We start from the raw sequence: 25,459 nt of genomic DNA on the forward strand, positions 1-25,459 counted from the left end.
AATCCAAGGTATAGTAGACGCCACGAGAGCTGGCAGTAAATCATCATTTTCCGCTCTTACAAATGCCATACGTAGTTCACAAACCGCTAGAGAGTAATGTGTGTTAGAAAGAGATAGCATTAGTTTAATATGTCTGCTGTACAATTCAAATGGCCACGTCGAAAAAGTACGTCTGTTCTTCTAAGGGATGTAACTCTATAATTACAACCTCAAATCGAAACGTCTTGTGAGCGTTGTCATGAATCTGTCAGTGTTTTCACAAGCCGAAAATGTTTTCTTTGAAAGGAAAATCATTAAATAATATTTTTGACAATCTTTGACATATAACCTCCATTACTAACATAACCTACATTTAAATGTATGTGGTGAAATAATCTAAGTCGTACGTCCATATCTTGATTTATACCATTTTTAAGCGATCTGTCACTGCCAGCTCTCGTGGTTTCTACTATATATGAAATTCCGTTGGGTAGTATTGAGGATTTAAAACAAAAAATTATTGACGTCTGCCAAAATATTATATTGATCATCACATGTTAAGCCGTGTGAGAGAGGAAACACTACAAAGATGGTACCACTGCCTAGAAGTTCAAGGTAATCATATCGAACAATTTACGTAATATTTGATTCTTAATAAATAAAAAATTCTTTTATTATTCAATAACAACACTAAGCAAATTTTTCAACCGTTACCTATACTAGCAAAATCTTTAATAAGAAAATTTCATTTCTTATATTGACTTTTTTTCTTTATAAATATTTTTTGATAAAATATGATTAATTCATAAATTTAATATACTTCCAAACAACTTTTATTTCATTTCTAAAAAAAATAAGTAATTGAACTTGCAATTTTAAATCCGTCTTAGCTCGAGCGTATACCGACCGTCCACCATTTACCTGGCCGATTGCATTTCGACAGGTAGTCGACGAAGGTACGTTGGTTTTTCCGGCAAAATTCCGCATTTTGTTTAATTTTTATGCGAAAAACTAATAAACCGATATTTGATTGTGAGGTACCGTTGGATTCGTATTGTTTTCATCTTTCGGAAGATACCATAATATACTGGGTGTTCCATTTAAAAAAACAAAGTTGATCTATTTTCCGGAACTAAAAGTGATGGCAAAATTTTCCATAAGAAAATATTTGTGCTGATAAAATATAGAAACTGACGTTTTTTTGTTCATAGTGATATCTCAATTTGTTCGGAAGTTAAACAGGGGGGGGTTACTTTACGCTAGCACTGTATGTAAAATGAAGTCATAATTCTATTAAATCTATTTCTATTAAATTTGCAAACTCCAATAAATAATTTGACTGTTTAAATTTAAAAAATTCAAATAAAATTTTAATTCCAGAACTAGCGACGTTGTCAAGTTTAGTCTAGCGTGAGCTGTTCAGGGTAATAGCCGGTTCATACGCTTGAGTTAACTCGTAAACAAATCTTTTAAGTAAAATTCAACGAATTAACTGTGATAAAACGATAACAAATTTCTTAAATTTTAGTTAATACGAAGTACGATTAACGGTTTTATTATCCCATCAAATTGACGAAAATAACTTGTTTATGTAGTAACAACATAACCACAAAAAAATAATAATGATATAAAGAAATGAATTATTACGAGCAATATCTCAGAATTATCTTTCGTATTGAAGGTAAGTGATAACGATTACTAAATTATAACACGAATAAATTTAAAGAAAATAACACTTACAATTAGCTTAGTTTGTTGATTGTAAAGAAACGACGGTACGGGATTCTGGGATTATCAGGAACGGGAACCAAAATGATGTTTCTTCATCAGGTATATTAGTTTTTTTCTTTGAATCGAAGAAACACGTCAAATAAATTTTTTTTGAGGTTATGTCAACATTTAACTTTTTACATAACCTAAAATTTTGCTTATAATGTTCGACGTGACAAAATTTGCGTGTGTTCTCCCCCAAGGTTAAAATCACACTAAAAATTTAAATTTTCGTTTGTTTAATGTTTGAAATTGAAAAATAGTCTTTCCTGATTGGTTAATTTCCTTAACTTGAAATTCGTTTTTATAATTTCCCGATATAACCAACCTTAACATATGAAATGTCACTAATTTAATTTGATTAAATATTATTAAAAAAATTTTAATAACTATATTTATGTATGAAATCGCGTAATTTTAATGCTTCTTTAAATTGATTTTCAGATATCTGATCATTTTCTTCTATATTCAACGGCAAAATTCCCAAAATGCTCAAATCTTGAGATTATGGATTTTCATCTAAAATTTCATTAATTCACACAAAGGACGGCTGTTTTCCATTCTTACTATGCTAAAATTATCATTTTCGATAGGTTCAACCGGATAAATAAGGATTTGAATAAGAAATTGAGAAAAGAATGAAATTGAGGTTATCTATCTGTCAGGGGGTATTTAAAATTACTTCATATCGACTTTACATGGGTTATATACAATAAAAAACAGCAACGGCCAATAATACATAACGGAATTTATCAGTAAATAATATTTTATATTACAATAAATAAATTTATAATCATTCATAACATTCTCTTACGTTCAATACGATAAGTCTTTAAATCTTCAAAATAATGTTTTATTATGATTATAATCAATCATAATTACATAACTACATCATCCTCCGTGCAATACCAAATTGCCAAAGTGGCTGGAAAATGGTGTACCTAAACAAACTGTAAACTTCGAGCTTAAAATATGACGGCAACGATATGAACGCCATAAACTACATCATGGAAACAGGGATAAATCAATTCATCATCATGGTTTGCGATGTATGGACATGTTCTGCACGTCCATTATAGTTAGCGTCCTCTTCGACTGAGACATCTTTTCACTGTGAAAAATGAGAGAAAAAGTGTTACTTACCACCATCCACACCACCTTGTCGAAAATCGTCTTTATGGCGTACCATAGTCCTAAACTTCGTAACATTTCGTCAGCCAACCCTGTTTAGTAATGGTGAAAGAACGCCTAGACGAATCAGGAGTAGATGATGGAGCTGAGGTCGAGGTCAAACCTGCTGACGCTCCTCATGCTTCCTTAGCAAAAAGAATATAATCATTAATTTCTTTATTTATGAAAATAAGATGTTAATGAGATATCAAATTAAAGCTGAATATGTCTTTTTAATAACATGCATAATACTATTAAAAAAGTATAGAGGGTGTTAGGTAAACATGCGGAAAAAATTCTAGGGGTTATTCAGTAGACTATTCTGAGAATATTTTGTCCTACGATAATTTTTGAAAAACCCCTTTGTTTCATTTTATTATCAAAAAGTACATGTAAAGTTGCTCAATCTACAATAAATGTTCGAAATGACTTTCTCCAGCCTGAATATAAGCATTCAATGTTCTCGTCATTGATTGCCGAACTCTTTCAAACACACCAGGGTCGTTTATAATTGAGTTACACCCAGCAATTATTCGATTTCGCAAATTGTCCAAATTCTCCACTGGAATATCGTAAACTAATGACTTCAGAGATCCTTAAAAAAAATAACCCAGGGAGTTTAAGTCTGGGGATCGAGCAGGCCATGCGTGTGGCCCACCTCGACCAATCCAGCGATTTCCGAGCAACCAAACTGAAATGTGGTGATGCACCATCGTGCATAAACCACATTGCAATTCTTGTCGCGTATGGTACATCCTCCAGAAACTCAGGTAGCGCTTCTGCCAAAAAGTTGCGATACACTACGACAGCAAGTCTTCCTGGTAGAAATACCGGTCCAATTAGATATTCATCCACAATTCCAACCCAAACATTCAAGGGGAATTGATGTTGCAAATGATCTTCACATACCTCATGCGGATTTTTATCTGCCCACATATGATTATTATGAAAATTCTTTATTGCATTTCTTGAGAAACTGGCTTCATCGGTAAAAAGAATCTGTCAGGAATAGAGAGATGCGAATTAATATTTGCAATATCCATTGACATAATGCAATATGTGGAGGAGAATCAGCAGATAGTAGTGCTTGAAGGCATTAAATGTGGTATGGATACAACAAATTGTTCTTACGAATTTTCCAAACTGTCCAATGACTTACATTCAAAGTATTTGCAATTCTTCGCGGAGAACTACCAGGATCTTCCTCTATCATGACCAGCATATTCTGTTCTAATTGTACCGTTTTTGTAGTCATTGATCTTCCTGGCCCTCCATTTTGTTTTAATGAGCCTGTTTCACGAAGACGTCGATGAATGTTTTCGAAGATTTTTCGGTCGGGGACATTACGGGCAGGAAATCGTTGGATATACAATAGTCTAGCTTCTGATGAGCAAGTCTATACATGAAATGCATGTCAGTTATCTCGGCGAGATAAAAAATTATTATACAGGATGACGTTTTTTAAATAACTTAAAGCCCATTAAAAAGTAGTTAATTTTTAAAACATCATTACTTATTTATGAAAATAAACAATTGATTTATGTATCAAATTAAAGCTGAAAAATTGCGAACAAAAAAAGTTTTGAGATAAATATTAATAAATACCTATATTGACGTTTTTAGGTAACTTAAAATCCCTTTAAAAATTAATTTACTATACTCTGTTTTTAAACCAGGAAGAGTATTTTAAATTTGTCACCAGATTGACCTTGCACGTGATTGGTTGAATGCGAGGAAGGTTCACACACAGGCAATTTTGAATTTGAAGGTTAGGTAATTGATAATTCGACAGTTTCGTGTCATTATTGTATATTTTGTGTTCTTAAACCCTTTTTTATTATATTTTGAAATAAATGCACTCATAACTTCAATGTTAATTTGTATGTATAGTGTTGACGATAACAAACGAAAATAAATACAATAATAAGTAAATAAATAAATAATAATCATTAATTTAAATTTACCGCCAAAATATCTAGTGATATTTTCTGGTGATTTTTCCCAGTGTAAATCTGACTTTCGCGTTTACTCCTCCTGGTTTAAAAACAGAGTATAGTTCTAGTGCAAGTGTTAGTTCTAGTTTTAATTGTTATTCAGCGCTAAGTTGTATATTTTTAAGTTTCGGGTTTAACCCTGTGTCTTCAGACGCTGAATGTTAGGTAAGGTTAGTTTTGTTTACAAACATTAATTATACCATGAAGTATTCTTTGGCAATTTGTAATGGCAATTATAGCGTGAAGTTTTCTTTTGTAATGTCAATTATAGCGTGAAGGAATGTTCGGTAAGGTTAGTTTTGTTTACAAACATTAATTATACCATGAAGTATTCTTTGGCAATTTGTAATGGCAATTATAGCGTGAAGTTTTCTTTTGTAATGTCAATTATAGCGTGAAGGAATGTGAGGTAAGGTTAGTTTTGTTTACAAACATTAATTATACCATGAAGTTTTCTTTGGCAATTAGTAATGGCAATTATAGCGTGAAGTTTTCTTTTGTAATGTCAATTATAGCGTGAAGGAATGTTAGGTAAGGTTAGTTTTGTTTACAAACATTAATTATACCTTGAAGTTTTCTTTGCAACTCTGTTTTTAAACCAGGAGGAGTATTTTAAATTTGTCCCCAGATTGACCTTGCACGTGATTGGTTGAATGCGAGGAAGGTTCACACACAGGCAATTTTGAATTTGAAGGTTAGGTTATTGACAATTCGACAGTTTCGTGTCATTATTGTGAATTTTGTGTTCTTAAACCCTTCTTTATTATATTTTGAAATAAATACACTCATAACTTCAATGTTAATTTGTATGTTTAGTGTTGACGATAATAATAATAATAAATGCCTTTATTGTAAATTAATGCTTAATTGTACAAAAAAAAAACATACAAAAGAAAATAGGCGAGTTCCAGCTTGTACTAGTTAGTACAGCTGCTCTAACTAACCTAAGAAACAAAAAAAGAAAAACATGACTCGGCCAAAAATTACAAAGCAACAGCTAGATACAACAACAAGATTGCAAAACATGTCAGATCAGCGTTTGCCCCCATGTAGACATTGTTCAAGAAAACAAGAATATTTCTGTGTAAATTTAAACCTTCGTAGTGAGAACCCCTTGCAATTATCGTCCACCTCATTATATTTCGAAGTTATTTGAAATAAGTATGATCTCTGAAACAAAGACAAACGATAGAAGGGTGGCGACAGTCTTCCGCGAAATCGCGTATTTATTCGGTATACATCATTTCGGAAAGTTATCAGTTGGTAGAGATACTGTGGTTCCTTGTAGTTTATAATTTTATGGTATAGGCACAAACACTGCACTTTCCTACGATGATACATATTTAGCCATCCCGCATCCTTCAGTTTATAAGATATTCTGTCATATTTTCTAATTCCATATATATACCGAAGACACGAATTTTGCACTCGTTGAATACGTGTTACATCGCTAACGTCAATGCACGGATGGTAGACCTCAGCACAATAAGTGAATTGAGACAACACAGAGGCTTCGCACAACACCTTTTTCAGATGAATACCAAGGTAGTGTCGATGAGGAAACAACATCCTCAGATGATAATAAGCCCTGGATATACAGTTGGAGACATGCTTCTTATAGCGAAAACTGTTGTCCATAATCATACCCAAATTCTTTACCTCACTAACCAAAGGAATGTTACAACCATCAATTTGCAAATCAATACTTTCCCGAAAACCATTACATATAGCGGAATTTCCAAAAAGTATAGCATTGGATTTACTCGGATTAAGATGTAGACCGTATTCCCGAGCCACTTTATGAATGTAATCAAGGTCTTTTTGCATATTCGTAATACCCAACGCGAAGTCGCGTGGATCAAAGGAAACATACATCTGCAAGTCATCCGCATACATATGGTACTCACAATGATTTAACCCCCTAACGATTTGAGATGTATATAAAGAAAATAGAATAGGCCCTAAAATAGTACCTTGTGGTACACCCTTGCTCAAACAGCGAAATTCAGACAAAGCATCACCGATTCTAACCGACTGATGCCTATTACTTAAATAATTTTCAATTAAGTTTAAAGCGGATTCACTGAAGCCAATATACTTTAACAATTCCACAAGCAAGTCATGACAAACACTATCAAAAGCTCTACTAAAATCCAACAAGACTACCAACGTACATAATCCTTTATCTCGAGCCTGTAAAATATCATTAGTTACCTTGAGAAGAGCAGTACTGCAGCTATGGTTTCTACGAAAACCAGATTAATGCTTCGGTAAAATATTATTAATTTGAACAAATTGATGTAACTGATTAAACATAATTCTTTCCAGAACTTTAGATAAAATTGGCAATATGCTAATCGGCCGCAGATCTTTAGGCTCAGATGGGTCACGTTTTTTCGGGATAGGAACCACAATTGACAACTTCCAACAGTCAGGTACATCCGAAGTTTCAATGCAAACATTGAGTAAATGTGTCAAGTAGGGTAATATAAATGGAAGACACATATTCAACATACTCATACTGATATTATCAGCACCGGCAGCTTTAGAAGAAATTGAGGAAATAGCTTTTATTACATCAGCTTCAGATACAAAGACAAACTTAAAATTAGTTTGAATCAAATTTAAAGGCATTAAAGATAACAAACGAAAATAAATACAATAATAAGTAAATAAATAAATAATAATAATTATTAATTTAAATTTACCGCCGAAATATCTAGTGATATTTTCTGGTGATTTTTCCTAGTGTAAATCTGACTTTCGCGTTTACTCCTGGTTTAAAAACAGAGTATAGTTATGACAACAAAACATTGAGGTCTTATGTATAATCTAGAGAGCGTATGTGGTGGTGGTGGGGGTAATCAGAAAGTCAGACATGTTGGATGTACCGACCTGAACTTAGCTATAGTTTCAAGTCTCTATTGTACCTACAATTATAACCTCACAATTCTCATAAACATATTGTTGTTTTTATTAAAATTTGATTTTTGTTGAAAGTTTTCGAATTCTTTTCGTTTTGACATATGTTTTTTATAATTTGCTAAGTTGGACGATTATTTACAACAGTCCATAAAATGTTTCTGGTTAATTGACTTGGAATTAACAATTGAAGACCTCGGTATAAGAAGGGGACAACTCCTTCTGCTCCTTCTCTTGATAAATGAAGCTACTCCCTTCTTGCACCGAGGTATTCAATTGAAGTTCAAGTAAACTTTATTATTAAGGACTGTTCCTTAAATATTTTCTTCTTAGTTTGTTAATTATAAGAGTCATGGCTAAAAATTATTAAGTTCTTTTAAAATATCATATAATTGATAATTATTTATCAATACATATTAATGTTTTGTTTTGGTTATTATTCTGCCTTTCCAGTTTATAATAATGTAAATTCTTGCATAAGTATATATAAGAATTTCGAATTTCCCGCTAAGTTGGTACATCTAACATGGCGACCTTTCTGGCTTCATTTTAGGCGTGGTGGGGACAACAGCATACGCACTCTAGATTATATATAAGACCTCAATGCAAGAAAAGTATCACCATTAAAAAAACATTATTAATTTTATTAATACGTTTTAATATTAAGTAAAACTTTTCGAGATTAATATAAGTACGGGACTGAATTTCTAGTTGAGCTGACTGCGCTGTGGTAATATTTTTAATTTGTTTTACAACAGTGGCCGTAGCTTTGCACCGCATAGCAGTGACCAGGAAACGGCCCCCCCATTGTTTCGCTGATAATATTTTAGCGTCCTTCCGGATTGAACGGACGACCCATTCGCGCCCCTTCGCCTCTACCAACTTTTATAGCACTTCTAGCCGGGCCGCATTTGTTCACGATTTGATTTGTAGTTTTCATAATTTTATGTTTTTTTTTCTGTTTGCCGAACCAGTGGCGTCGCGGACGGTGGGTGCAAATGCGGTGCGCGGTGTGCGTGTGAAAAATGTCCACTCCTGATTTATTATTTACTATAGCATAGTTCCGCGCCGTAATGCGAATCGTAAATCACGTGCCCACGTTTGTTTTGCACCGATCGCCATTACATATATCGTCGTCGCTAAATGCAAACAAATTAATATCGGCTGTCCCCCCCCCCCAAAAAAAAGGAATAAAAAAATTGGTCATACTCGTATATTCCGTTTTTATTTTTCAAAAAAATTTTTACGAAAGGAAAGTTTAATACAAATAGTTTTTAATATTTTCATCGTAACTATCGATAGGATCTGTATAATATAAATCTAATATTTCAGCTGAAGCGGGGAAAAAACTTAATAAATGAAACCATGATTTTCTTTGTAACGAAATTAAAACGGTGGGTTGTCGAACTTTATAAGTATACATGTGAGGTGTACCAGGAAATAATCCTTGTTCTAATCCAAAAGAATCCCCAGATTCTAAACTTAACGCAATCGTTTCTTTTTCTAAAGAATCTTCGGTTAAAGCATCGATGACCCCTTCGTGTAAAAAATACATTGTTTGATCGACATCACCTTGATAAACGACATGATTTCCAGGGAAGAAAATGATTACTTTCATGCAAGCAGCCATCTGTCTTATTAAATCGATATGAAAATTTTTAATCACCGGATGGTTTCGGAGATGATAACCAAACATAGCGTTTAAAGTCGCTTCTTTTAAATAATAAGGAGTTTTTTCCAATAAAAGCGGATTTAAAACTCCACGATAATTCGACCAAAGCAAATTAACGTAAACTATTATTTCACGATTAAGCGGAATCGAAACGTCGTATGTTTCCATGTATTCTTTGACGTCCAATGCAAATTCTTTGTATGAATTCCTACTTTTATTGATAGCCTCCAAAATAGCGCAAGTTTCAGCGATAAAAAGAGTTACTATAAATCTTCCTAATATTGTAATAAGCACGCAAAGTAATGATACCGCGAAAGTATATTGTATGCCAAGATTTGTTAATGGTGCTCCGAATGTTGTGCAAGCAATAACAAAAATTGAATTTAGATACAACATAGATTTCGAGTTTAATGGAGGTACGAGCGTTGGAACGGTGAAATATCTTGAGTAAAAAAAGCAAATTCCCATTATTTGCACATAAATTGATGTTACAGTTAAGATGTATAAAACTCTTATTAATGCTACGTTTATGTGTAATTTTTCTTGGATTTTGTCTAAAATATTTACAACTAAATGTATTCTTAATAATTTTACCAGTCTTAATGCGTTGAATATGATTGGAAAATATTGAGACCAGACGAAACAGTATCCGAATAAATCGAATGGGGCACCCACCAAGATGTCAAAGTATAAACCAGGTTCTTGTTTAACGTAATTTATGATGATATCCTTTTTATTACGAACAGAAATTCCGTACACATCGATATAGATCGTATGTAGCTTAAGAAACATCCTGATTATAAATAAAAGATCCATTAAATGGAGAATACTTAATTTATACCAATCAGTGTCCATAACAGCTTTTTGATATCCTTCGTAATGAAATCCGATTAAACAAGAAATAATCATAAGAACATTGTTTGCTATGTGAACAGCTTCGTAATTTTTTATTAAAGGGCTGCAGGTGAAGTAAAAATCATAAAACTTTTTCTTCTTTATTGCCAAAATCGTAGACGTTGTTTCGTGTATTCTCTCAATTGAAGTGAACTCATTTTGTAAGAAATCTACGTTTACCAGAGTTAATTCTTGAAAGTGATCATTCAACGAAGCATAATTACTTATAATCTCATGAAACGTTTTACTTTCAATAATCAACACCTCCAAATTACTTCTTGCGGCCATTATTAATAATTGTCTCGTATAAGTTTCTTTACCCAAATTACCAAATATACTACCCTCTCTCAACACTTTCAATCTGTTATGATCCGCACCCAAAACTTCCACCTCTCCATTTAAAATAAAATAAATATCGTTTACAATATCGTTAACCCGATACATGGTTGCTCTTTTCAAAAAAACTTGGTGATTCATCTCAACTATTAAACATTTAAAAAACGATGTTGGAGCGTTATAAAAAACGGACGTTGAGGCTAATGATTTACTAAATTTACTGTAAAGGACGTCTTCTTTAAAGCATGGTTTGAAGTAATCCATTACGTGGTTTACATTTTTACCACTTTTCTTCACCCACATAAATTCGAAATGATTTATAACTTCCCTCTTAATTTTTTTGTCAATTTTTCGAAACGAATAAAAATTTATTAAATTTTTCATTTCTTGTTGATAAGATGTTAAATCACTGTTTCTATAAATATAAAAAAAATTTATATTTTTTGTTTATGATAATGAAAGTATAAGGTAAAAACGATTTAAATCATAATGAAAAGTTTTTGATGTCAAAAATCACATTTTGTAACAATATTAAGTAAAATTAACCCAAATCATATCAGTTTAAAAATTTAACACGTTTGAAGTATGAACCTCTGTGGATCTTGAATATACTAAGAAGTTAAAAGTGGAATTTCTGTAATTCTAGGACGTTGTCACTTTTATAAAGTACGTGCTAAAATAATTACAATATCACGAAATAGCAGAGTCACAAAGCTGAAATTTTACAAATAATTTGTATTTATTTCAGTAGTAAATCATAAAAATTTAAAAAAAAACAATTTCTGTCAATAAATTCTATGCGAGGCATGCTCTGAATGAGAGATCTCGTGTAGCCTGGGATGAGATTCCACAAGATACAAGGCGTTTCCTGTTTGTGATACACAGAAATGTCTTATACAGGGTGATTCTCAACCTATACGCATAAACTTGGGGATAAATAATGGGGTGAAAAAATTTGTAGTAAAAGATTGTTAGTTTTCTAGATATCAAAGCAAGTGTTCCAAATTGTTTCCAAGTGTAAATATATTCTTTTGTTATTATTATTATTATTGAAGAAAGAAAAAAAAAGCGCTTCGACGTCATAGGCCATTAGCACTCACAATAATTTCACTCAGGACCACATAGTAGCATATTAAGAGTATTCAAAGTTGGTCGAATAGTAGGCAGACTGTATGCTTGTTATATTATAAATATTTCTTGTTTGTTCATATAATCTACATTCTACAATGATGTGTTCTAAAGTGAGTTCCCTATTACAATTTGAACACATGTGTCTCTGCTCCCCTTTTAACATATATTTGGAGGTCAACGATGTATGGCCAATGCGCAATCTACTTAGTTTCACTTGTTCTGACCTGCTTAATTCCCTTTCGGAACTTAGTCGATAGACGTGGGATTTGATTTTTCTCAAGAAACTTGGAGTATTTTGCCATTGTTGTTATAAATCAAGGATCTTACATGTTTTGCAATATCTTTATGTCTGCAAAAGTTGTGCTTTATCTGCAGCCTCGGACGCTGCACAATCAGCACGTTCATTCTCCCCAATTCCAACGTGACTTGGCACCCATATAAAAATTACTTTATGATTTTGTTTTGTGATGCTGGCTAGTGTGCCTAAGATTTGTTGTAGCATTGCTTCTTTTGTGTACAGGTTTTGTAAGGATTTGATACTACTAAGCGAATCACTTATTATTACAAAATTGCGATTATTGAGGTTCATATTTATGTATAATAATGCTTGGAATATTGCATATAACTCTGCAAGAAATATTGAGGAACATGGTTGAAGCATCCAGGAATGTTCTGTATTATCGACCCATATTGCACTACCAACACCGTTTCCTTTTTTTGATCCATCAGTGTAAACACAAAAGGCATCAGGGTAAGTATGCACTATGTTGTGAAAATCAGCAAGAAACATTGCATGGGGGGCGTTTGATTTGGAAAATTTAGTGAGGTCCAATCTAGCTTCAATGGGATTTAACAAGCATGGAGAGACTTCAGAATATTGGTAGGTATGCCGTATCTAAAGATTGTATCAATTCTTGTGCACGAACGATAGTTGGTCTATCACGAAATTTCGTGATATTCAATCGGCAAATACGGCCAAAAACATCCTACTCTACAAACGTGCAACATATAGACTAAAACTTCAACTACAACACATTAAATTTCTTAGAATTTGTCTGAAAGAAGAGATTTTTCCACCTTTTGTAAACAAAAAATACCCTGGATACATTCGAGAAGATGAAATAAAACAGTTAAAGACAAAATACATTAAGAAGAGTATCAACGATCATTACAGAAAGATCAACTTACTTAACATAAAGTTATATAACATCTACCAAACATTAAACAATAATTTACACTACATTCAGATAGAATGCATGATAAAAGAAGCAAAGATACATGATAATATTTTGTTGAAACAGATAAAGATGAAGAAAATCGAAAAACTAAGGAAACTTAAAGAAGAAAAACTAAGAAGAACAAAAAAGGAAGAGAGAATGAATAACATACATAGCTTTTACCCTGGATTTACTAATTTAACTGATGTTAATTTTAACTTAGAAGAACAAAAAATATTGGACAAGGGAATGAAATTTGCTCCAAAAACGACAACGACACTACCATACACCGCAATAGAAATCCAGGCAGCAGTGATAGGACACAAAGAAGGTAATAAAATAAAGAAAGACATTCAACATATACTTATAAAAGAAGAAAGAAATAGAAGACATAGCGGTAAGAACGAAGAAAGAGAGGAGAAGAGGACAATGAAGATAATCAAGGACATAAGACAGAAGATAAAAACCAATAATCTGATTGTGACCCCGGGTGATAAAAATGCCGGGATGATAATGATGCGAAAAGAAGAATATATAGATAAAACAGAAAAATTTCTTCAGGACAATAAATTTAAAGAACTTAAGAACAAAGGCATTCCACAAAGAAACTAAACGACTAGTAAAAACATGTGAAAACACAATTAAAAAAATCATAGGTAATTATAAATATAACCTTCCAATGAACCCTCAAACCCCTAAACTATACAGTTTATTGAAATTGCATAAAGAAGGCCAACCGATTCGACCTATAATCAGCAGCGTTAATTCCAGCACTTACAATTTGTCTAAAAGGTTGGTTAATTTCCTTAAAAATGACATTAAATTCAAACCAGAATATACAATAAATAATAGAAACCAACTAATTTCGCTACTTAAGGACATAAAAATGGAAGACAACTACAAAATAATTTCATTTGACATCTCTAACCTGTATACAAATGTACCTGTTTTGGAGACCACTGAAATAATTAAAGAAATCATTCAAGACTCATTAAATGATGATGAAGACATTAAAAATACACAATTATTGTTTAAACAATGTGTTAAACAGAATTTCTGTCAATTCAATAATACCATTTATGGTTTTGAAGATGGATTACCAATGGGTTCTCCTTTGAGTGGAATTCTGAGTGACATCTTTCTAAATAAGATCGAAACTGAAAAAATAATGAGCGACCGCAATCCTTTCCGAAAATACATAAAACTATGGCGAAGATATGTTGATGACATTTTGGTAATAATAGAAGACGAAAAACATATAAATGACCTACATAATTACATCAACAAATTACATAAAAATCTTAACTTCACCATAGAAATAGAAGAAAATAGCTCTATAAATTTCCTTGATCTCACCATACATAAAAACAATAAAAATTTGGAATTTTCAATATATTGCAAACCAACTCAGACTGATTGCATTATACCTTATAACTCATACCACGATGAATCGCAGAAATATGCTGCCTTTAGAGCGTACATTTGGAGAGCATTAAACTCAAGCCTAAAAGCAGCAGAAACAGAAAAAGAACTTCTAATCATACAGCAGATCGCAATGAAAAATGATTTTCCGCAACATAGAATACATAAACTGATAAACAAAATACAACACAAAACCAATTTATATAATATCACTACTCTAACCAATGACAAAAAAGTGAACGATACAACATATAGATCAATATCATTTCCTGGAAAAATTTCCCACAAAATTAAAAACGTATTTAAACAATACGATATATGTTTATCTTTTAAAACAAAAAATACTCTAAGAAATATTCTAATAAATAACAAAGACCAAACAAATCATTTGCAGAAAAGCGGTATATATCAGTTAGATTGTAACACTTGCGGAGCAATCTATATAGGAGAGACAGCTAATGTTCCAAAACCATGATTTCGACGAAGACAAAAATAGTAAAATTTTACACCGACTAGATAAGGGAAATTTTATGGAGATTATGGAATTATATGAAATAAATAAGTTCATACATAAACACCCAAACAAAACGATCTTAAACGACCAAATAACACCTCAATATACACCCCTATATCTATGTTTAACCCTTTCGTCCCGGATGGTACATATGTGTACCACAAATGTGTGAAAACCCCTGGAACGAAAGGGACGAAAGGGTTAAAGGACCCTTATCTTACAAACGAGAAATTCAAAAACTAAAATCGATGATAGTTGAGTTCGTTTGTGTGAAATGTGATTTTTTACATTGAATTAATATTGTATTATTATCAAGGTCAACCTCTCAAAGTTCTGTTTATCAACTTTAACATAACCTCGCTATAACTCCAACCCTCCAACCGCGCTGTGTTATAACACGTGAAAATACAGATAATACCTAAAAAATATTCATGTTGGAGAATTTTTTAATTTATGTGTACCGTTTCTGACGTAAGTTTATTTGTATTATTGTATTCTATTTAATTTTAATTTAATTGTACGTTATGTAGACGTCTTCTGAGGACGACCAAGTAGTCGAAATCGATTAGGACAATTAAAATAAAACAACATCAAAAAGTATATTAAGAGAAATTTGAATTCAATAGTTGGTCTGGTAGCTGTCAATCTAAAGGTAAGTGTTTGTTGTTGGATTATCGCGTAAATTGGATTATTTGGTCTAAGATAGTAGTTTACTAATTGTATATCTCGTCTATAATTCAAGGGAGGTAAACCTGATTCACTATATAGACTATTGATAGGGTGTGGCGTGATTTTTCAATGTTGTTTTGATTGTCAACTTTCTAAAGTAAATAAACATACTAGAACGCCTATAGGAGAATTTAATATTCCAAGAGCCCGTATCGAACATATTCATATAGATCTCGTTGGGCCTCTTGCTCCATCTGACGGAAGTACATTTATTCTTACTGTTATTGAGCGCTTTACAAGATGGACTGAAGCTTTTCCTCTTTCCAATATAACGACACCCACGATTGCTAATGTTCTTTTCACTCATTATTTTTCAAGATTTGGTATCCCTCATACTATTACGCAAGATCAAGGCAATTAATTCAATAAATTTTTCGGTTCAAACCAAATTCATACATCTACTTATCATCCCCAAAGCAACGGTATTCTGGAGAGATTTCACAGATCTTTAAAAACTGCTCTTATTGCAAGAGGTAATACAGATCGTTGGAAACACGAACTTCCACTAGTTCTTTTAGGCCTCCGTTCCTCCCTAAAAGAAGATCTTGGCTGTACATCTGCAGAACTGGTTTATGGTCAACCTCTGCATCTTCCAGGTGAATTTTTTACAAAAACGTATAATGCCATTGATACTTTCCTTCATTAATTTCTTTACGCGAAACTTTTTCAAATCTATTGTTCTCCGAAACCATTTGTACATAAAGAATTATTTTTGTCCGATTATGTGTTCCTTCGAGTTGAAAACAAAAGAGCAAATTTATCACCAAAGTACGAAGTACCATTCAAAGTGATTAGAAAATTTTCAAACAATTTCATCATTTCACGATTTAATAGAAACCAAACAATAAATATTTCTCGCTTAAAACCTGCTTTTATTTTTAAAAAACTTCCTGAACCAAGTCCAAATCAAATTTACAACTTATCACCTAATATGCCGTTTAAAAAAAGAGTGAGTTTTCAACTTTAAAAGATTTAAATATTTTTTTTCCATTGTTGCAAATAGCGTTACTTGTTGTTTTCGAGGGGTTACTTGTTATTCCCTGCCACATTGATCTTACTACCTTTTTAAAAAATCAAGAAATCTGTTTTTACGTTACTATGTATAAGTTCATTTTTTAATTAATTATATAGACTTCAGCAAAAGAAAAAGTCAATTATTTTATTTTCAAAATACAAAATCTTTTTCAAAAAATACTATTATTCTATTATTTTATAATATGTGAGAAAACCCCCACATAGGGCTTGTAGGAATATTCTTTTGTTATTATAACTTTTCATTCCTCGACATGATTTGTGTTCACCTCAAAACCCCTTTTGGTTTACTCCAAATTACATTCATTGTGGATTCAAAAGATCTAATTAGTTGTAAACTCAAAACTTTTTATACCTAATTTAATGACTTAACCCTTTGTGTCCCAAGAAGTCAAACATTTTGAAACTTTGTGACAGAATCAGATAGAATTAAAACGCTATCAAAATACACTCAGTAAAGGCCTTTGGAATAAAATAGCAAAATATGCAATCCCCCTATTTTCGCATAGTCTAAGTGTCAAAAAAGATGCTAATTCAAAAATTCCTGGAAACCGTGTTTATTGAAATTAAGAAATAAAACTTATTTTAAATTGAAGCTTAAAGCTTTCTGTTTAAGTCGATGTATAATAATCGATGGGTTGAATTAGAAAAATATTGAGAAAAAGAGTATTGAGTTAAAACTAACATTTTCGTATAACCTAAAAGACTCAAAAATGATGCTAATTTAAAAATTCCTGGAAGCCGTATTTATTGAAATTAAGGAATGAGACTTATTTTAAATTAAAGCTCAAAGCTTTCTTTTTAAAATTATGTATAATAATTGTTGGGTTGGATTGGAAAAATATTGAGAAAAAACATGTTGAAACAAAACTGACATTTTCGAATAACCGAAAAGTGTCAAAAAAGATGCTAATTTAAAAATTCCTGGAAGCCGTATTTATCGAAATTAAGGAATAAAACTTATTTTAAATTAAAGCTCAAAGCTTTCTCTTTACAATGATGTATAATAATGGTTGGGTTGGATTGGAAAAATATAGAGAAAAAAAATGTTGAAACAAAACTTACATTTTCGAATAACCTAAAAGTGTCAAAAAAGATGCTAATTTAACAATTCCTGGAAACCGTATTTATTGAAATTAAGGAATGAAACTTATTTTAAATTAAAGCTCAAAGGTTTCTCTTTAAAATTATGTATAATAATTGTTGGGTTGGATTGGAAAAATATAGAGAAAAAAAATGTTGAAACAAAACTTACATTTTCGAATAACCTAAGAGTGTCAAAAAAGATGCTAATTTAAAAATTCCTGGAAGCCGTATTTATTGAAATTAAGGAATGAGACTTATTTTAAATTAAAGCTCAAAGCTTTCTTTTTAAAATTATGTATAATAATTGTTGGGTTGGATTGGAAAAATATTGACAAAAAACATGTTGAAACAAAACTGACATTTTCGAATAACCGAAAAGTGTCAAAAAAGATGCTAATTTAAAAATTCCTGGAAGCCGTATTTATCGAAATTAAGGAATAAAACTTATTTTAAATTAAAGCTCAAAGCTTTCTCTTTACAATGATGTATAATAATTGTTGGGTTGGATTGGAAAAATATAGAGAAAAAAAATGTTGAAACAAAACTTACATTTTCGAATAACCTAAAAGTGTCAAAAAAGATGCTAATTTAACAATTCCTGGAAGCCGTATTTATTGAAATTAAGGAATGAAACTTATTTTAAATTAAAGCTCAAAGGTTTCTCTTTAAAATTATGTATAATAATTGTTGGGTTGGATTGGAAAAATATAGAGAAAAAAAATGTTGAAACAAAACTTACATTTTCGAATAACCTAAGAGTGTCAAAAAAGATGCTAATTTAAAAATTCCTGGAAGCCGTATTTATTGAAATTAAGGAATGAGACTTATTTTAAATTAAAGCTCAAAGCTTTCTTTTTAAAATTATGTATAATAATTGTTGGGTTGGATTGGAAAAATATTGACAAAAAACATGTTGAAACAAAACTGACATTTTCGAATAACCGAAAAGTGTCAAAAAAGATGCTAATTTAAAAATTCCTGGAAGCCGTATTTATCGAAATTAAGGAATAAAACTTATTTTAAATTAAAGCTCAAAGCTTTCTCTTTACAATGATGTATAATAATTGTTGGGTTGGATTGGAAAAATATAGAGAAAAAAAATGTTGAAACAAAACTTACATTTTCGAATAACCTAAAAGTGTCAAAAAAGATGCTAATTTAACAATTCCTGGAAGCCGTATTTATTGAAATTAAGGAATGAAACTTATTTTAAATTAAAGCTCAAAGGTTTCTCTTTAAAATTATGTATAATAATTGTTGGGTTGGATTGGAAAAATATAGAGAAAAAAAATGTTGAAACAAAACTTACATTTTCGAATAACCTAAGAGTGTCAAAAAAGATGCTAATTTAAAAATTCCTGGAAGCCGTATTTATTGAAATTAAGGAATGAGACTTATTTTAAATTAAAGCTCAAAGCTTTCTTTTTAAAATTATGTATAATAATTGTTGGGTTGGATTGGAAAAATATTGACAAAAAACATGTTGAAACAAAACTGACATTTTCGAATAACCGAAAAGTGTCAAAAAAGATGCTAATTTAAAAATTCCTGGAAGCCGTATTTATCGAAATTAAGGAATAAAACTTATTTTAAATTAAAGCTCAAAGCTTTCTCTTTACAGTGATGTATAATAATTGTTGGGTTGGATTGGAAAAATATAGAGAAAAAAAATGTTGAAACAAAACTTACATTTTCGAATAACCTAAAAGTGTCAAAAAAGATGTTAATTTAACAATTCCTGGAAGCCGTATTTATTGAAATTAAGGAATAAAACTTATTTTAAATTAAAGCTCAAAGCTTTCTCTTTACAAAGATGTATAATAATTGTTGGGTTGGATTGGAAAAATATAGAGAAAAAGAATGTTGAAACAAAACTTACATTTTCGAATAACCTAAAAGTGTCAAAAAAGATGCTAATTTAACAATTCCTGGAAGCCGTATTTATTGAAATTAAGGAATGAAACTTATTTTAAATTAAAGCTCAAAGGTTTCTCTTTAAAATTATGTATAATAATTGTTGGGTTGGATTGGAAAAATATAGAGAAAAAAAATGTTGAAACAAAACTGACATTTTCGAATAACCTAAGAGTGTCAAAAAAGATGCTAATTTAAAAATTCCTGGAAGCCGTATTTATTGAAAGTAAGGAATGAAACTTATTTTAAATTAAAGCGCAAAGTTTTCTCTTTAAAATGATGTATAATAATTGTTGGGTTGGATTGGAAAAATATTAAAAAAAAAAATGTTGAAACAACACGTTTAAAAGAGTCAAAAGAGAAGCTAATTTAAAAATTCTTGGAAGCCATCTTTATTGAAATTAAGGAGTGAGACCTATTTTAAATTTAAGCTCAATGTTTTCTTTTTAAAATGATCTGTAATAATCACACCTAATAACCATTTATCAAAGAAATACCTTTTTGAACAACAAAATTCAACAGCACCACTTTTCACTAAACTTCTAACCTCACATCTGGATGAATAAGTTTAAAGTGTACCTAAAAATCCTACAGTGCGGATTGCGACGTTTTTTATACAGATTCTTTCTTGTATACACTTGTATAGTAGAAAGTACCGACAGCTCTAAATGCGCCAAATAGATAACTACAGTTTAAAATAAGTGTTTAAAACTACCGGTACTTTAAAGTACCGTCGGGACACAAAGGGTTAAAATAACTTAAATCGTTTCTCCCTTATCCCCTTCATTATTAATTTACCTAAAAAAATTTCCAGCAACAACTTTTGCTGTTAACCATATAGAAAATCCCGTTCCAATTAACACAACAAATGAGTACATTATCATTTCTTTCACTTGTTCCAATCGAATTTTCGTGGTATTAATCATAGCAAACGACATAACTGTTAATAGAAAATTAGCAACAAGGGCATTTGACGGAGCGTACGTAGCATTAGGCATTCTTTTCGTGACAAAGTACCCCGTTGCGCATTCAACGGAATTTTTTAGTTGAAATTTCGGGGTCATACATGTACTTATTAAAATCACCGAGCTCAAATAATAAATAGACAATATCGCCAAAGGAAGATATTTCATTATGTCAAAAAAATGTGTGTTCGATAATTGTCGTAAATCTAAATGTTTTAATACCATCAAGACCCGATAGAGTTGTAAAAATCTGTTGAGGCGCAAATAAATGTAAAGATAATGATCTAAAAAGAGATAATCGATGGGGAGACATGCAATAAAATCAAACATAAATCGGTTTTTCCAATAATATTTAGCTGTTGACAAGGGATGGAAAACTAAAAGACCGTTAGCGTTATAATAACAAACATGATGCATAACATAAATATCGATCCATGAAATAATATCTAACGCAATTAAACTGTAAAATATAGCAGATGTTTGATAAAAAACAGCAGTAGCACTTAAAGCGTTTGAAAAGAACGCAAAAATTCCGCGAAACAATTCAAAAGCAATTAAAAACTTTGAATCGGGAATAATCGTCGCTCGCATTAATAAATATTTAAAAATAATCCAAAGTTTTGGAAAACCAACGTGAAAATCCATATTATCAGATTTCTTTTTTGTGAATTTAAAATATTTAAATGATTTTTTCTTATAAACGGGTTTCGGTGGAATTCTTTTAACCTCTTCCGCTAATAATCTGTTAATCGCAATTGTATCCGTTTGATTTCGCATTTCATCAAATTCCCGTTTTAATTCTGGATGCCATTTTAAAACGTACGAAAATTCTTTCGAATTTAATGCTAATAATTTACAATCTGTACACGCAATAACCGTGTTTATGTGAGGTATCTCCATGCATAGCTCAAAAGACGAAATCGAATCTTTTACGGTGATTACTTTTTCCACGCCGTTTCTATAAATCACTTTACAAAAACCGCAAATAATAAAATACATATATTTGCAAACTTCCCCCGCGTAACAAATAACTTCACCAGATAAATATGTATTTATGTCACTTCTTCGAGCAATTTCCATTAATAAATTGTTTTGTAAGTCGGAAAAAATCAAGATGTCGTTAACGTGTTTTCCAAACATGATGTATTTGTATAAAATATGTAGGTTTTTGGTCATCTCTTTGCATACGGCGTCGTCGTAAAGAAACGAAACTCCTTTATCTAAATAATATTGTTTTTTTAAGTATTTAAAAACTTTCTTGTTTGTTTCTTCGGGGAATTTAACCTTCGCAAACATTACGTCAACGTTAGACATGTATTCTTTAAATTCAAACGTTTCCTGGGACGTTGAAACTTCGGCCGCTATCACGATCGATTGGGCGTATATATAAATGCAACAATAAAAGATTTGCATAAAGAGGACTATAAAGAAATGGTTATATGGTAGTACATCCATAAATGAAAATACCGAGGTGTCGCTCACAAAATAACTTGCCAAAGTGTATAATAATATGAATCTTTCGGGCGCGTTCGTTTGTTCAATCTCGTAGAAACTTTCTAAATACCCGAGAAATGTTTTGTTGCAATCTTTTTGGCATACGAGTAAATAAAAGATGCAAGTACTGTAATAAAATAATAAAAATAGTATTGATAAGATTTTTAAATACGTTATAATCATCATTTTTTTGGTGTTTAATTCGGTTAATTTTTGAACGGCGTCGTTGATTCGATAAACTTTTAAGAGTTTATGAATTTCTAGTAATAATAAGGTATGCGTTGACATCGTCGTGTTGATTATGTATAAAACGGGCCCAACGGGTATACAACAAAGTATATCAACCAAAAAACCCATCGTGCTCAATCTGTAATAAAAGATATCCGACATTTTAGTGTGAAAAGCATGCTTTGTGTTAACGGCCGTCGAAACTCTTATGTAAGCATCGATAATCCAAATAAAAGAAATTATTAAAATAATCAACATTACATATCGGGTGAATTTTTCTCCCGCGATTGAACACACAGCCAAAGGATACAATATCACCATAATACAAGCGATGAATCCAACGATGAAATTCCACATTTCAATAAACACCGAGTTTGGTTGAAATATAAAAGGAAAAGTTTCGCTGACGAAAACAGTATCAGAAACCAAATGCAATTCATCAGGGAGAACCAACAAATCTAAATAATCAGCGCAAAAAACGAAATCATCCAAAATGCTCGATAATCTTTGGTGTTCCCTATTAATAATTCGATCGGTTTTACCGAAACCTCTCAAAGTCTTAATCACGTAATATATCGGGAGAAAATCAATATCGTCAATCAATTGATATTTCCTTTTTAAAATTTGAAAAGCGCGTTGATACAATTTCGCTTTCTTATATCGTCTCGTAATCTTCTTCGTTAATTGTCTGTAAATATCCGGGTAAAATTTACAAATGCTAATAACATTTTTTCGTTTCAAAGTATACACTTCAGTGCAACTTTTTGCAACAACCGTACAAGTCGATGGGTAATCAATAAACAAGGAAGACTCCCCAATACAACTACCCCCCGATAAAGACATTATAGGAGTCTCTCCATTCTCCTCCGAAAGTATTTGTATAATCCCCGAAATAACATAAACCATCGATGATTTCATCATGTTCTTTTTTATCACAATTTCCCCCGGGTAATAAACATTTCGTTGCATAAACACCGATAAACTCCTCAAAAACGATACGCTAACGTTTTTAAATAAATGCGAATGTTTGAAGGCATCCCAAGTAACATCTAACGCAATTTCTTTAACGATTATATCAGGAACTATCTCGCTGGGGACATATCTGTGGAATTGTCGCTTATTTTTTTGCCACGACATTCTAAAATAGTTCAAAACTGTTTTCTTGAAAGATAAATGAAAATTTTTCATATCAACATCGTTTTTCCATCGTTTTAAAATCAAATTAATCTCTTCGAATCTATGGGCAAACTTAGAAGCGTGTTTCATCCCCGGCACCAAAATGCACGCATAATAACACACTTGATATGAAACGATTATAAATGATATCAAATGGATGTAAGTTAAAATTGTGTACTCGTAATAATGAATGCTTGTTTTTAGATTCGTCGCTTCGCCAAATCCTTTATTTGTAACTCTTGATGAGGTTACAATCATGATGTTGTGAAAAATTTCGGTTGTTAGATGTACTTTTTCGGTCATCGAGTAAGAAACCGCGACGATAAAAGTAAAAATGAACGTTAATACAAAGATGCGATTTGAAAAATTAATGAAGAGTTTTAACCCGGTATTTTCCATCGACATTTTCGATGTTAATTTTGATATATATACAATCCTGACCACTCTTAAAACATATCGGGCTCTCATATAATGAAAAACGGGGTTATCGGGGGTCAATTGAATCTCGTACGGTAAAACCGATAAAAATTCTAATATTACTATGTATCCGGGTCTTTCACTGTATAAATAATCAATTTCGTGCCATGTTATATTCTTGTAAATTATCATGAGGAGAATATCCAATGCGTAAACAACATCGAAAATATATATAGTAGCTGCCACTATAAGAAATAAATAATGACAAATATGATTTAACAAATGAAAATTATTTACCTTTAGCTTCATAAAGTTCCGGTAATTCTTTAGTATTCGATACAGCGAACGATAAATCTTTCAAAACAACAACAGCACTAAAAGAAATTCCTCCCAAAACGATTATTTGAAATTGATATTGAAATTGTAAAATTAACAAAGTTTTCCAGCCATAATTAGTCCCCAATTGTTCTCTTGTTAAAGATATTGGTTCCCTTTTCCAAAATTGGTCATTCACGTAATGAGTGTTTCTCTTGCGATCATTTTTTGGTATTATCGGTGGAGTTGTATCTGACATTTTTAGTTTTAAAATTTATGTCACTTTTTTATATGATTACCAAGAAACGAAATTTTTCGATTGTAATAATTGTAATAGAAGAATACAAATTTTGTTTCAAGTTAAATTCTTTGTTTAATTCAAACGCTTTGAGTAAAAACTTTGACCAAAAGCACACCCCTCAACTAATTTAATGAACACGTCCAAAAGCAACGGTCCGTGGAAATTTGAAGCGAAAGGGGAGCGCAGTTTTCCAGTGGAACGAGGGGGTTCGGGGTCGAGACCTCTGTCGGCTCCAAACTGCCAGTGGAACGTATCTGTTGAGAATCGTACGCGCTCCGTAGATTATGAATGTGTAACGCCATTGTCGGGTACAATGTACGCGGGCACTCGCAGCCTCCAATAAAATGTACAAAGCTCGGAGGAAAGTGTTATTACCAGTCGCAACAATGGAGCCTCGGCTCGGCGCCCCCGCGATAAATATGAGATATATAGTAGCGCCCCGTCGCGACCACCTTCCGAACCGGCCCCATTCTCGAATACAATATTGGCTCATTCGGAAATTTATATTGTCCGCGACTCGGTGATAAGGCCGTCGCATAAATTATTACCGAAAATTCTCTACGTTCACCAACCGAACCAATTTATGATCATTTTGGCTTAGTTTAAAAAAAAAATACGCTTACTCCCGTACTAGACAATATTTTAGTGAAAGTAGCTATCATCTGACTACAACTATTTTATGTTTCAATTTTCTTTCCTTTTTTCGGATTTAACACACATTTTTTAAATTTCTTTTCTATTTTTCATTCCCGTTTGGTTAAGAAGTAAATTTTTGCTATCA

General features: G+C 31.7%; 1 protein-coding gene and 1 long non-coding RNA gene across 3 annotated transcripts in view; one reads left to right on the forward strand and one right to left on the reverse strand.

The window, feature by feature from the left end:
• Window positions 1-1,364: 1,364 nt before the first annotated feature.
• Window positions 1,365-25,459, forward strand: part of LOC111417571 (uncharacterized) — a 44,644-nt gene continuing 20,549 nt past the window's right edge. The window contains exons 1-3 of one of the 2 annotated variants that reach the window (XR_002706698.2): window positions 1,365-1,452; window positions 1,508-1,660; window positions 2,194-2,545. This is a non-coding gene — a long non-coding RNA (uncharacterized lncRNA). Of the gene's footprint in view, window positions 1,453-1,507; window positions 1,661-2,193; window positions 2,546-25,459 lie in introns of those variants that run through there. The other variant, XR_011641124.1, reaches the window with a different exon arrangement.
• LOC111417566 (uncharacterized) lies at window positions 9,039-24,645 on the reverse strand. Its single transcript, XM_023049887.2, has 3 exons — window positions 24,360-24,645; window positions 20,581-24,307; window positions 9,039-11,152 (listed from the first exon to the last, which is right to left on the reverse strand). The coding sequence occupies exons 1-3, from the start codon at window positions 24,634-24,636 to the stop codon at window positions 9,094-9,096; spliced, it is 6,063 nt and encodes a 2,020-aa protein (XP_022905655.2). The 5' UTR covers window positions 24,637-24,645; the 3' UTR covers window positions 9,039-9,093.

Source organism: Onthophagus taurus, chromosome 7, assembly GCF_036711975.1.
Source record: "Onthophagus taurus isolate NC chromosome 7, IU_Otau_3.0, whole genome shotgun sequence".
NCBI classification, from domain to species: domain Eukaryota; kingdom Metazoa; phylum Arthropoda; class Insecta; order Coleoptera; family Scarabaeidae; genus Onthophagus; species Onthophagus taurus.

Coding starts and splice junctions, on each gene's coding strand:
- LOC111417566 (XM_023049887.2), bottom strand. CDS start 24,636: ATGTCAGATACAACTCCACCGATAATACCAAAAAATGATCGCAAGAGA. Junction 24,308..24,359: donor GGAACTTTATGAAGCTAAAG/GTAAATAATTTT, acceptor TATTTCTTATAG/TGGCAGCTACTATATATATT. Junction 11,153..20,580: donor GTTGCTGGAAATTTTTTTAG/GTAAATTAATAA, acceptor TTATATTTATAG/AAACAGTGATTTAACATCTT.